This window comes from Macrotis lagotis, chromosome 8, assembly GCF_037893015.1.
Source record: "Macrotis lagotis isolate mMagLag1 chromosome 8, bilby.v1.9.chrom.fasta, whole genome shotgun sequence".
Lineage (NCBI taxonomy): Eukaryota > Metazoa > Chordata > Mammalia > Peramelemorphia > Peramelidae > Macrotis > Macrotis lagotis.
This window is the reverse complement of record NC_133665.1, coordinates 85224056-85237651: the sequence shown is the minus strand read 5'-3', so window position 1 is coordinate 85237651 and position 13596 is coordinate 85224056. Positions and strand designations below refer to the sequence as shown.

Sequence of the window (13596 nt, the reverse complement as noted above, 5' to 3'; positions counted from 1 at the left end):
TTTAAGATAGTTTTTGTAAAATTATGGAGAATATTTTAAAATTTAAATTGTGAGATTTAAAATTGTAAGAACAAGGGAGGGATGCATTGGACAGAGATAGGTATAAATTGTCTGCAACATATTAATGGCAATGTATTATCATCCTAAAAAATCCACAATCATAAAAGTAGATATATCTGGACAAAGGTCTAGTGGAGCCAGATCCCCTTTGAACTTAAAAGAGTTCATTATAACATTTTAACTGTGACTTTTTGTAGCTCAGAAATTTATTTCTTCATTTTTAAAATTTATTTAAGGGAATGGGGTTAAGTTATTTGTTCAAGGTCACAAAGCTAGACAAGTATTAAGTGTTTGAGGCCACACTTGAACTCCAGGCCTCCTGACTCCAGGGCCAGTACTCTATTCACCAGGCCACCCTAGCTGCCCCTATAGCTCAGAAATTTTCAAATTCTATAGATCTTGGCTTAGTTTGTTGTTTTGCTGTTTGTCTGCACTTAAGAAATATTAATCATTTTAAACTTAAAAATATGTCATGCATACATTTTGTGAGAGCTGATTGTTAAACACTTTCTAGAAACCCTACTGGGTTCTATCCAAGTAAGAGTGAGAAACAAGAGATGGATAATTCAGATGGTTTAATGGTACCTGGGTAAAGTGAAATGATTTAGAGGAAGGGCTCCATCACATCTGATTGATTTCCTGTGGAAGACTTAAGGGAGGACACAGAAAAGAGTAACACAGGAGAAGAAGATATATATGGATTGTGATCTCTTAGAGGGAATACCTATGTTGAGGAGATTACAAAGCCATTACAAGTAGAAAAAGAATTCTTTAAACAAATCACAAAGTATCTGGAATTTGTAATTTTACATATGATTGTATCATTTTATTTGGTTAGTTGACTGTGTTGATGATCATTATACTAATGTCAAAAGTGAATAAATTTTAACATTTGTTTATATTTTATTTTTCCCTGGTTACATGGAAAAACAAGTGTCAACATTCATTTTTAAAATCTTGAGTTCCAAATTCTCTCCTTTTCTCCAACTCCTCATTGAGAAAACAAGTTATTTAATTTGGATTAAAAATGTGTAGTAATGAAAAAACATTATCACGATAGTCATGTTGTAAAAGTAAACAAACCCCCGCCCAAAAAAAGAGAAACCTCAAAAAAAAATAAAGTAAATGTGTGCTTCATTCTGTATTCAGACATCATCAGCTCTATCTTTGGGATGGATAGTATTCTTTATCATAAGTCCTTCAGAATTCTCTTGGTCAGAACTGCTAGGTCACAGCATTGCTGAGAAAAGGTACAGAATTCACAGCTGATCATCCTACAACATCCTACAACTGTGTATATAATAAATTTCCCATTGCATCTACTCATATAAGGTTTTTCTGAGAGCATTCAATATTTCTTACAACAGAACAGCATTTCATCTAAATCACACTTCACAATTTGTTCAACAATATGTGTATGTATGTATGTGTGTATATATCCATATATATCCATGTTTTTCATCTCTTCTGGATTATAGACCTGATGTAGCATTGCTAGATCAAAGGATAGCCATGGTTTTATGCCCTTTGGACATAGTTCCAAGCTACTCTACAGAATTGTTGAATCCTTTCATAATTCCTCCAACAGTGCATCAATTTCTCATTTTTACTACATCTCCTTCAATATTTGTCACTTTCTCTTTCTCTCCTATTAGTCAATCTAATAGATATAAAGTAGTACCTCATATTTGTTCCAGCCTGTATTTATCCTGTCAATAGTGAATTAGGTCTTTTTAAAAATGATTTAAAAACCTCATATGATAGCTCATTGATAACCTCATATGAAAGCTGTTCATATCTTTTGATCATTTATCAATTGGGGAATGGCTCATTTAACATTTCTATTTCCCTGAATTCTTTTCCCCCCATCCCCATCTATTCTATTTTCTCTCTACTTTCATTCATTCTGTCCTCAAAGTTTTCCATCTGACTACCTCCTCCCACAATCTTTCCTCCCTTCTATCCCCTACTTAGACCCCCTCCCCCACTTCTTACCATTCTTTTCTCTCCCACTTTTCTCTAGAGTAAGATAGATTTCTATACACAATTGAATGTGCATGTTATTCTCTCTGAGCCAATTCTGATGAGGGCAAGACTTAGTCATCCCCCCTATATCCCCAGTCTTACACTCCACTGCAAAAAGCTTTTCCTTGCCACTTTTATATGAAATGATTTATCCTATTCTACCTGTCCCTTTCCCTTTCTCCCAATATGATCTTCTCTCATGTATTACTTTTCCATCTTTTTAATATACTATCCCTTCAAATTCAATTCCCACTTGTACCATATATATATATATATATATATATATATATATATATATATATGTATGTATGTATATATATATATATGCTTCATGCTTCTTCTAACTGACCTAATAATGAGAAAATTCATTTGAATTGTATCATCCTTCCATGCAGGAATACAAGTAGTTCAACATCATTAAGTCCCTTGTGATTTGCCTTTCTTGTTTACCTTTCTTTGCTTCACTTGACTCATATTTGAAGATCAGATTTTCTGTTCAGTTGTGGTCATTTCATCAGGAAAGATTGACAGTCCCCCATTTCATTGAATGCCCATCTTTTCTCCTGAAAAAGAATGTGAAGTTTTGCTGGATAGTTTCTTGATTGTAATCCAATGTTTTTTTGCTTTCCAGAATATCATATCTAAGCCCTACAATCCCTTAATGTAGAAGATGTTAAATCCTGGTTTATCCTGACTCCCTGGCTCCACAATAACTGACTACTTGCAATATTTTCTCCTTGACTTGAGTCTGAAATTTGGCTATAATATTCTGGGTAGTTTTCATTTTGGGATCTCTTTCAAGAGGTGATGGGTGGATTCTTTCAATTGTATTTTACCCTCTGCTTCTAGAATGTCAGAGCAGTTTTCCTTGATCATTTCTTGAAAAATGATGTTCTTTTAATGGTCACGTTTTTCAGGTAAAGTCCAGCCATTTAAAAATTATCTCTTCTGTAACTATTTTCCAGGTCAATTGTTTTTTTTTCCAATGAAATATTTCACATTTTCTTCTAGCTTTTCATTCTTTATCTTTGGTTTTTATTATTTCTTGATTTTGCACAAAGTCATTAGCTTCCCTTTACTCCATTCTATTTTTTAATCTCCCTTTCCATTTGGTAATTCTGATTTTTTAGGGTTTTTGTCTCTTCATTGGATTTTTGGGAATTTTCATCTGATCTGGTTTTTAAGATGTTTTGTTCTTCAGTATTTTTGGTATCTTTTTCACCATGCTACTCAGTCATCCCACTACTCCTACATTCCACTTATTTCTCTTCCCAATTTTTCCTCTGTCTCCCTCACTTGATTTTCAAAATACTTTTTGAGCATGAGCTCAATTCATATTTTTCTATGAACCTTTGGATGTAGAAACTTTGATTTTGTTATCTTCTAAGAGTGTATTCTGAACTTCCATATGATCTAATAACTGCCTATAGCTAGATTTTATTTCTTCTGTTGCCTGTTCATTTTCCTCATCTATAACTTGATTTTATCGCTTTGTTAAGGTGGGTCTCTGATTCTAGGAGTGAAGGATTCACTATCCCAAGCTTTTGCAGCTATTTTCAGAGATATTTCTAGAGACCTGCAGGTTTGCAATTACTCCAAGTTCTTATGACTACTCTTTTGATTTGTACTGTGCTTTGCTTCCTGGGTAACCACAAGTACTCCATTCTGCGAGGAGAGTCTTGTTCCACTATGGCAGTAAGTTCCTCTCCCTGGGACTGGGGTCCTCAGCTTGTGACCCAGATCTAAGTCTTATGAGCCGGAGTTGAGAGCTCTTGAAACAGTTGCTGGTTGTTTCGATGGTTCCCAAGGTCTGCTCCTGGTCTGCACTGAACTATACTCTAATTTTACCTGGTATGGCAGACTTTTCCAGATGATCTTCCAAATTGTCTTTGGCAAACCCTGGACTGAGAAGTCAGGGACCAGGATGACTGCTACTGACCCAGTCACCTGGCTTTCTGTTCCTGGATGGCTAGGGCTGGTTTTCTCTGAGTTCCTCTCTCTCAGGTGTAGCAGATCTTTCCCATTGATCTTCCAAGTTGCCTTGGGTTGGAAGATTGTTTCACTCAGTCTGTATTTTGGGTTCTGCCATTCTATAATTTGGTTAGACTCATTGTTTAAAGGCATTTGAAATGGTTTGGGCTCAGGCAAGTCTCTATGCTTACTCCACCATCTTTTAACATTAATTCCTATAAAAAGTAAGTGGAAATTTCACTATTTCATATTGATCAAATTAGGGAACAAGTTAGAGGAGTGGGAAGGTACAGTCAAAGAGCCTCCTGGTAATTAAGTCAATTAGCATTTGCAAAGTACTTCAAAGGACTCATAAAACAATGACACTACTGGTGATATCAGCTATAGATCCTCAAGGTGTACACTGGGAGCTGCACCCTTCTCGGATTGGATCAGTCAGAAGTTTCAATTTATGTTTTTCTATGGATGGATATTATTATTTAAGTCAAAGGATCCACCCATTTTGTTCAGGGCACCTCCATATTAGCTTGATTCTTGACTTAGAGAAAAATTATTAAACATACCTGTTAACCTAATTCTATTTTGTTTTTCTTAAGGAAAAAATCTCTGATAACTTTTGTTCTAGATCAGGACAAAATCTAGAAAGAGTAACAGTGCTTATTCTAAGAGACCAAACCCAACAAGGACTTGTCCTCATTTGGGGAAGGTTCATTCTTTCACACTTATATTAAAAAACTATCGTGTTCCTCATTCATTTTCAAAGAGGATCAAAGTCATGAGAGTGATGTACTGACTGTCCTCCAGACTCATCTAAAACAAAAGTTTAAAACAACTGGCTTTGGTGTAAGATGTGTGGGGTAATCTTGACCTATCAAAATTAGGCTTTTGTCAGTTTGCTTGAGGCAAAGTCCATTCAGAGACAAAAGATGGGAGTATTACCATTTCTCTATCTGGAAGGGGAAGATCTTTATGGTTTCCTCCTAGAACAAAAAATAATTGCTATTTACACCTAGGACATCAAAACCTAACAAGATAAAATGTCTTAAGGTGGGGGCTATTATTAGTCATTCAGTGTGAGCCAGAATGATCTGAGATTCAAAGTTTTATTTAAGCAGTTCAATTTCAAACACAATGAGCTTTTTAAAAGCCTGTTTTTTGGAGTTTTATTTCAAGAATGCATAAGTGAAAACCTCATGGTAAAAAAAGTATAATTGCCCCAACTTTTTGAAAAAAGAATAAAAAAGAAATAAAAAAGAAATTTAATTTTTTTAAACTCTACAACTCAAATTCCAAAATGTCTTACAAAATATTTAATGAAAAATTTTTCTTGTTCAATCTTTGTTTTTGATGACTTAGAAGTCCAAGAGAACCAAGAAGAGGGTAATATCCCAACATGAGTGTGAATTTGACTTAAGTAAGGTACAGATGTATCCCAGTAGGGAAATAGTAAAGATTTTAAACTATAATGAAATAAAATATGAAAGAACTGATTTTGAAAATTCTAATGATGATCTGTTGAATGCATCAGAGCAGGAAGATCAGTAAAGATTGCTGTTTGAATAATACAGGCATGCAATTTGTAGTGAGTGGGGGAAGAGGGGAACAAGGACAGGGAGACAATGGACAACTATACTAAGGAGGGAATTAGCAGTTTTCAGAAGAAGAATGCCAAATTTTGGATCCCTGTTCCTTTTGGAAATACTTAAACTTTAAAATAAAAATTTCCAACTAAATAATTCTTTTAACTATTGAAATGTGTAAAATATAGAGCAGGGAAGTTCTTCAAATTGCCAGTTGCCTCTTCTGGTCTTCTCCATTCCCTTCCCCCTATCACACTCCAAAAAAAAAATCAAAAGCTATTTTAAATATGTATTTTGTACTTGTCATTTATATATATATATATATATATATATATATATATATATATATATATATATATTCTTTTTTTTAAATGTCTGGCATCTAATTTGGAATATTTCTGATGAACTTCAAATTTCTGATAATATTATAGAGGAAGGTACACTGATCAGAGGACTCAAAAGTGAGGTAGGTGTGAATCATACCTCTGATACTTGCTAGCTATATGGCAATGGCTAAATCATTTAAATTCTCTGAATTTGTTTTCTCATTTGTAAAACTAGATACCCACAGTAAATATCTTTCAAGAGGATGAAAAGATTTAGACTATGCAAAGATAGTTTCTAAACTTCAGAGTTTCAAAAAAATGAGTCCTCATCAACATTATCTGAGAATCAAAATATTGATGATTTTCTTTATGAAAAAGAAATTATGTATACTGAAAAGGGAAGCTTTACTATTACATTCCACAAAAACAATCACTATTTTTCAAGCACTAAAATTACTAACCTAATCATAAATTTTTGCCCCCAAAATAGTTCAGAATTGCTATGTGCCCATAAAAATGTCATTTTTTTCTGGGAAATTTATCATTGTCACTGCACTAAGTATGTTGACAACAGAAACTAACATGTGAAGTTTCTTGAATGGGACAGTAATATATAGCAACCCTTCAAAAGTCTTTCATTTCTTTTCTGCAAACAGTTTAAGTGTCCTGCTACAGATATTCAGAGTTAGGTTGCCTCTAGAGAATTCTAGAAAAATGGCAACATGAAAACTACTTTTCACAATGTGGTACATGAAATTACTCCTCTGAGAGGAAACTAGAGGGGTGGTTATTTCAAATTTATTCATGCCAACACACTACAGTTCAGTTAAAAGTGTAAGACTTTTCTGAAAGTAAAATGACCTATAACTTCCTAGGGTGAGAAGCTTATAGATAAAATTCATAAAGCATGAGCAGCTGATATTCTTATTTATTTCTTTAGTGGGCCTATTTGTCTTCTTATGGAGTTTCCAATTTCATTTGGTTTACATAAGCAGCAGCAAGTATCCATGGGAGAATTTTGGATACCTTTTGGGATGAGAGACCAAGAGGGGAAACTCTGCGGAAATCATCTCTTCTAGAGGGCTTACTGGAGATTTTGGTGTGACTTGTTTAGAAGATTCAGGTTGATTTTATGTAGATCCAGGTAGATGACCTGATGCACAGATGAAGTTACTGGAAGGGTTTCCACCTAGGATAGGCTTTTTCATTTGAGAATGAAGTGATGCCAAATTCCATGAGCATAGTTCTATGGAGTTTGGAAAGCTCTTTGTGGACCAAGTATCTGTTTAAGATAAATGTCAGAGGGCAGCTAGGTGGTGCAGTGGATAGAGTACCAGCCACGGAGTCAGGTGGATCTGAGTTCAAATCCAGCCTCAGATGTTTAATATTTTCTTAGCTGTGTGACCTTGGGTACCCCATTGCTTTAAATAAGATAAAATTTAAAGAGAAAAAGAGATGGATGTCAGTTTTCTTTGTTTAGCTTTTGTTTTGATGTAAGGCTAAGGGTAAGTAAGCTGAGATATTTGATAAAATTTGTAAAATGCTACTTATTTTCTTGAATCTGTTAAACCTTGGTAATCATTGTGATCTTTAGCTATACATATGGGATTTCATATAAGTTTACAATACTACAATATTGCTGTATAGCATTGAATCTTTACATGTATAGCACTAGGAAAGCAAGTGAATAGAAATTGGTTATTCCTCCCCAGAGACCACAGAAAATTACTCTGAAATTGAGAATGAGGTCTGTGACTTAAAACAAAGCAGAACTGCCAATTTCCTGGGACAGAAAATATCAAATAGGGAAAATGGGTAAGGAGTTTTATCAAATGGGGTAAATGTGTTAGGGTTTTATCTGGATTGCCCAGATTGCCTAACAAGCAGGATCCTTCTTTGATTGGTTACTTAACCAGAAAGATGTATTTTAAAAATTTTTTAAGACTGAGTCATTCTCTTTCTTGTCACTCTAGTCACTCTCTATACTGTACATTCTTTCCTGGCAAAGATCACAGACCATCCATAACTTGGGTGAGATGAGCTAAACTGGGAGGGGGGGGGAAGAAATAAAAAAAAAAAGTATAAAAATCCCTGATCTAAAAGATGTATTGTGGGTTTATCTTTGGTTTTGGGTGCTGGTGGAAATCTCCACTGGACTAGGGAGGAGCCATGGTGGTCTAACAGCCAGGATTCAAGGCAAGTTATTCTCACCATTTAGCTCAGCAGGAAAGCCCTGAGAATCCAGGATACCTGGAACTCAAGTCTAAAGTAGGTTTTGTACTTGGAACTGGGGCTGTTCTCTAATGGGACTAAGTTAAACTTTAAAATTAATCCATTTCTCTTCCAGACAGACTTAGAGAGTAACAGTGTTAAGGGTTATACCTCCCACATATTGAGAATAAATTTATATATTTTTAATTGTACATTTTAAAGTAAATATTCTTTTGTGAAAACTAATCCAGTGTTAGTGGTTCAAGGAAACCAGGGTACAGGGGAACCATCACCTAGCATTTGAGGATTCACCATTAGTGATGAATGAAATGATTTGGAAGGAGACTATATTAAGCACTCAGTAAATATTGCTTGAATTGCTGTGTGTTACTTTCTAATGGAAAGCATAATTGATAAGGCACTTTGCATTATGGAACAGTTCTGTCCAAGAGATCTTAGAGCTCAATCATTCATTCTTAAATAAAAAAAATTCACATGTATGCATTTTTGGCCAAATTATTTTCAGATACGCTTTCTCTTTCATCTCCTAACTTTAGGCAAAGCCCAGCATTGATGCAAATGTGAGCCCACTACCCCCCTGTACCCTTCCTTGTAAATAGTTTATAACAGAAAAATCTTAAACTTCTATATTCCAACTAGAGACACTGGCATAGAAATATGCTGGTAAAAGTTTAACAATCAACTCTTTATGGGTGGAGCTAAGATAGTAGAAGAGAGAATGTACTATAGATGAACTCTTCCCCAAATTCCCCTCCAAAGAATTTTAAATAATACTTCAAATCAAATTCTGGATTAGTAGAGTCAACAAAAGGACAGGGTGAGACATTTTTGTGGTAAAGACAACTTAGGAAATTGGAAAAAAAGGCCATGGGCTGGGGATTGACCAGAAGTCCACCTGAATGGATGGAACACTAGTTGTAGGACTTCATGGAGCTTCTTGACAGAAGCAACGGAAGCTTTTACAGTCTCAAGCCACAGACTGTAAAGGGATTGGAAGAGATCACAAAGGACCTATATACTATCTGACCTAAGGTAAAGTAGTAGGAGGGAGGGATCAAAAAAGGGAAGTGATAAAAGAGAAAAAGGATAAAGGAAGTCATGTTTTGTTAAAGCCGACTTTTGAGTAGTGATAGGATAGAGAGAGAGGGATAAAAAGAATATAAATTAGAGGGAAATGCAGGGTAAGTAAGTAATCATAACTGTAAATATGAATGAGATGACTAGAATCCAACAATATGTTGTTTGTAAGAAACACTTGAGAGACACAACCAGAGTTAAAATAAAGGGCCAGTCAAGATACCATTATGCTTTAGCAAATGTACAAGACTTGTGTAAAAAAGTGACCACTATTTTAGATAAATAAAAAACAAAAATTAACCGAATAAAAACATAGTGAGATTACATTTTACTAAAAGGAACCAGAGACAATGAAGCAATACAAATACTAAACATGTATGTTCCAAATAGCAGAGTATCCAAAGTTAAATAAATAACAGAAGAAAACGGTAAAACTATGCTAGTTTTTGTAAAACTATGCCACTTTTCCTTTCTAATGTTAGATAAATCTAACAATAAAATAAATTAAAACAAAATTAAGCAAATAGAATTCTTTTCCTTTTATGGCAATGGGGTTACGTGACTTGCCCAAGTTCACATAACTAGGCAATTATTAAGTGTCTGAATCAGTATTTGAACTCAGGTACTCCTGACTCCAGGGTTGGTACTCCATCCACTATACCACCTAGCCACCTCTAGAATTCTTAAAAGTTACATATCATAGATCTCTGGAGACAACTGAATGGGAATAGAAAGGAATATACATTTTTCTAAGCTTTATATGGCACATTCACAAAAACTGACCATGAAACAAAAACCTCAAAATTAAATGCAGAAAATGAAGAAACATTAAATATATTCTTTTCAGACTTTATGCCAAAAAATTACTTTCAGTAAAGGACCATGGAAACACAGATTAAAAATTAATTGGAATTTAAATAATCTAATCCTAAAGAATAAGTAGAAAAAGGACAAATCAAAGAAATAATAATTTCATTAAAGATAAGGACAACTATTAGACAACATTCCAAAAATTTGTGGGATACAGCCAAAGAAGTACTTAAGAGAAAATTTTTATCTCTCTAAATGAGAGTCAGTAAGTAACAGAAAGAGGGAGAGAGGGAATAAGTGAAGGAAATGGGGGGAGAGGGAAAGAGGGAGAGAAAAGGTCCATAAACAGGAAATGCAACTTAAAAGCTAGGCAAAGAATAAATCAGACTTCCAATTAAACACCTAAATAAATCCTAAAAATCATAGAAGAGATTAACAAAATTGAAAGTAAAAAAATTTAATTAATAAATAAAAATAGGAGCTGGTATTTTATTAAAAAACACAACACAACAGATAATAGATAAACTATTAGTTAATATGATTTTTTAAAAAAGAAAGAAAACTTAATATGTTCAAATTCAGTCTCAGACACTTAACAATAAATTAACTATGTGACCTTAGGCAAGTCACTTAACCTCAATGCCTTGTAAAAAACAAAAACAAAAAAAAAGGAAGAAGGTGATTTTTACCACCAAATAAAGTTGAAAATAAAAGCAATTATTAGGAGATATTTTTTCAAAGGTATGCAAGTAACATCTAAGTGGAATGGATGAATATTTACCAAAACATAAATTGCCCAGAGAAATAAGAAGAAATAGAATACTTAAATGACAATTGACTCTCTGAGAAAAATAAAGGTCATATACAACGTGCTTTTTTGTATAATCTATATTATTAAATTTTTCTTCATCATTTTAAGGCTAGACAAGAAAACATAAAAAACTTGTAATTCATAGCATTTATTAATTTGATAATCGGCTTTCACAAACTTGTTAAAGTTGGTTTCACTCTGGGAAATACATTTATAAAAACAAATAGACCTGTAGATTAAGTTACTTTCTTTTTCTCAAAATCTAAAGCTATTTCCCCAGTAATTGATCTATCTCTGTTGCTAAATTCAAATAGTCCCCTGGTGACCTCAGATCATAGGAACATATTTTTTGTTCATATAAAGGTCCAAAACTCACCCATATAGAGCTGAATCCTTTAGACTTGACAGGTGTACCAAAGCTTTGCGATTCATCCCATTGACCTACTCAGATCTAATTCCATAAGGAGAAAATATTCATCTATCCCTGCTAGGTACCTCATCCTTGTTGAGTATATTTTTTGTACCATGTCTAAGTGAACCTCCTTTAGTTGACTATTAAATAACCTAGAAATATCTTGTCATTCTATTATCAGACATGAATTATTGAGCACCAAATACTATATATGTTTTCTTTAGTGATCCCACATCATTAGACAGCATCCAGCAATAATGTAAATTTGAGAGACCATGATCCTTCTCCTCCCCTCCATCCCCAAATAATTTATATCAGGTAAAATAATTTACACTTAGGCTAGTCGTAAGACTTGAGCCACTGGGGAAGACATTTACATGAGAAAATGTTTTCAAGAATAAGTTCAAAAGTAATCTTCATTTCATTGTGACCAACAATATGTAAGAACCCTTATACATTTTTCATTCTATTTAATTCTCTGTGGAGTTCTTTCATTTATAAAGCCAAAAAGCCAAATGATACTGAAATTCCATGGCCTGAATGCTTCACAACACAGTCACTGTCCTAATACTTAGCAAAATCTTCAACAGCAGCAAAGCAGCTGACACACTCCAATTTTCATCTAAAATCCATACCGTGCAGCCTGCTGCAAATCTAAAAGCCAAGGGAGATTTTCTATTCCTGCCATCGTGATTAAAGTACCCTGGAAAGTTTTACATGGAAATATATTCTACCAAACTTACATTAATGCATATTTCCCTTTCCTTTAATCTCACCATCAGAGAAACAATTGTTGATAAATTTAAGATGACTAGCACTCAGGAGTCGGAACATTCAAAAACAAGAGGGAAACAAATACAGAGATATTCCAAGGAAACTAAATTGATAATAATATGGAATTTATGCATATACCTCTTTTTTTCTCATTTCAATTATTACCATATCATGTACTGCTTCCCTGGCAAAACATCAATTATTTTTTGCCCAAATCCTCCCTCTCCTCAAATTCCCCCTCCCAAAAGAGGCTTTAACATTAAAATAAATGTTTAACACATCCCAGATGTACCAAGTTAGAAAATCATCACTATGAAGTTTAGTCATGCCCTAAATGCCAAAATAAAAATGTTATGTTGAGGTTATGTTTCTATGAATAAAACAGAGTAAGCACAGTACCGCATCTTCAATTTTGTGACTATTCAGGAGATCAGAAAGGAAATCATCGTGAAGACTTTCTCTTCGAATCAACGTAAATTCCCGTAAAAAAACAGCTCCTTGACTTTGATCTCCACATACCTGAAATAAGAATATAATACAATTAAGGATTTAGTCATAACCTATAAATAGCGACAATTTGGGTTTATTATATCTGTGAGTGGCATATAGCCTCTTTTACTAATTTCAACTCTAAGTAGAGCAATTAAAAATTACACACATACATAGTCTATTTAACTCCTCTGAAGTTACAAGAGAGCTATTCAAAAACTGGTCAAGAGGGAATGATCCATTGACTGCAGTCATGTAACAATGATTTCTCTTTAACCTTGTCTCAGAATGAGCTCCCAAATCCCTGAAATCAATTCAAGTCTTGCTAGGAAATTTTCCTCAATAGTCTTCAGATAAAACTTCTATTATACACTTTATGATACTTGCAAACTTGTCTTTTGTTAGACTACCTGTTATTACTACTTATTGGACTATAAGCAATTGGTGGGAAAAACTCATGTCACTTTTGGATTTACCACAGTATTAATCACTGTGTCTACATTGTAGGGGATAATCACCAATAGTTTAATAAAAGTACCATATCTCTAAGACTTCTAGCTTAATAACAACTAGGAGATTGGCATTTGAACTTTCTCAGAGATGTGTAATTCCCTGTCAATAATTTTGTATTAATATTTGCTGAGTTAATTTTTTTCTTCTTTTTTAAACAGCGAGCCTTTGATTCTCTCTGCTACCCCTTACTTTACTCTTCTTCCCACTACCACAGGCTATTTTGATCCAAGTTCATTCTACTTAAGAAGCTGACTATCCATTCATCTTTGCCTCTTGCCAGCTATGACAAAGAGTCCTTGTCACACCATCTTTAAACAACAGCATGGTGAACTGCAGGGCCAGCTCAAAGAATGTAAACAAAAGGGAACGTACTCCTTCGCAGTCCTGAGAGGGTTTTCAGCTCAAACGGGTGCAGACCACTCAGGGAGCAGGGAGTAAATATATCACAATGTAATGGAAAGTGCACAAGATTTAAAGGCAGAAGGCCTAGCTCAAATCTTGGTCCTGGTATTTGTT

At 34.2% G+C, this 13596-nt stretch overlaps 1 protein-coding gene across 4 annotated transcripts in view; it reads right to left on the bottom strand.

Annotated features, from left to right (window-relative positions):
• The window catches only part of ADAMTSL1 (ADAMTS like 1), a 1134116-nt gene that overhangs the window by 824166 nt on the left and 296354 nt on the right, over window positions 1–13596 (bottom strand). For all 4 annotated transcript variants that reach the window (XM_074197566.1, XM_074197568.1, XM_074197565.1 and 1 more), the window contains exon 2: window positions 12478–12597. In XM_074197566.1, coding sequence (XP_074053667.1) covers window positions 12478–12597 — 120 coding nt within the window. The remainder of the gene's footprint in view (window positions 1–12477; window positions 12598–13596) is intronic.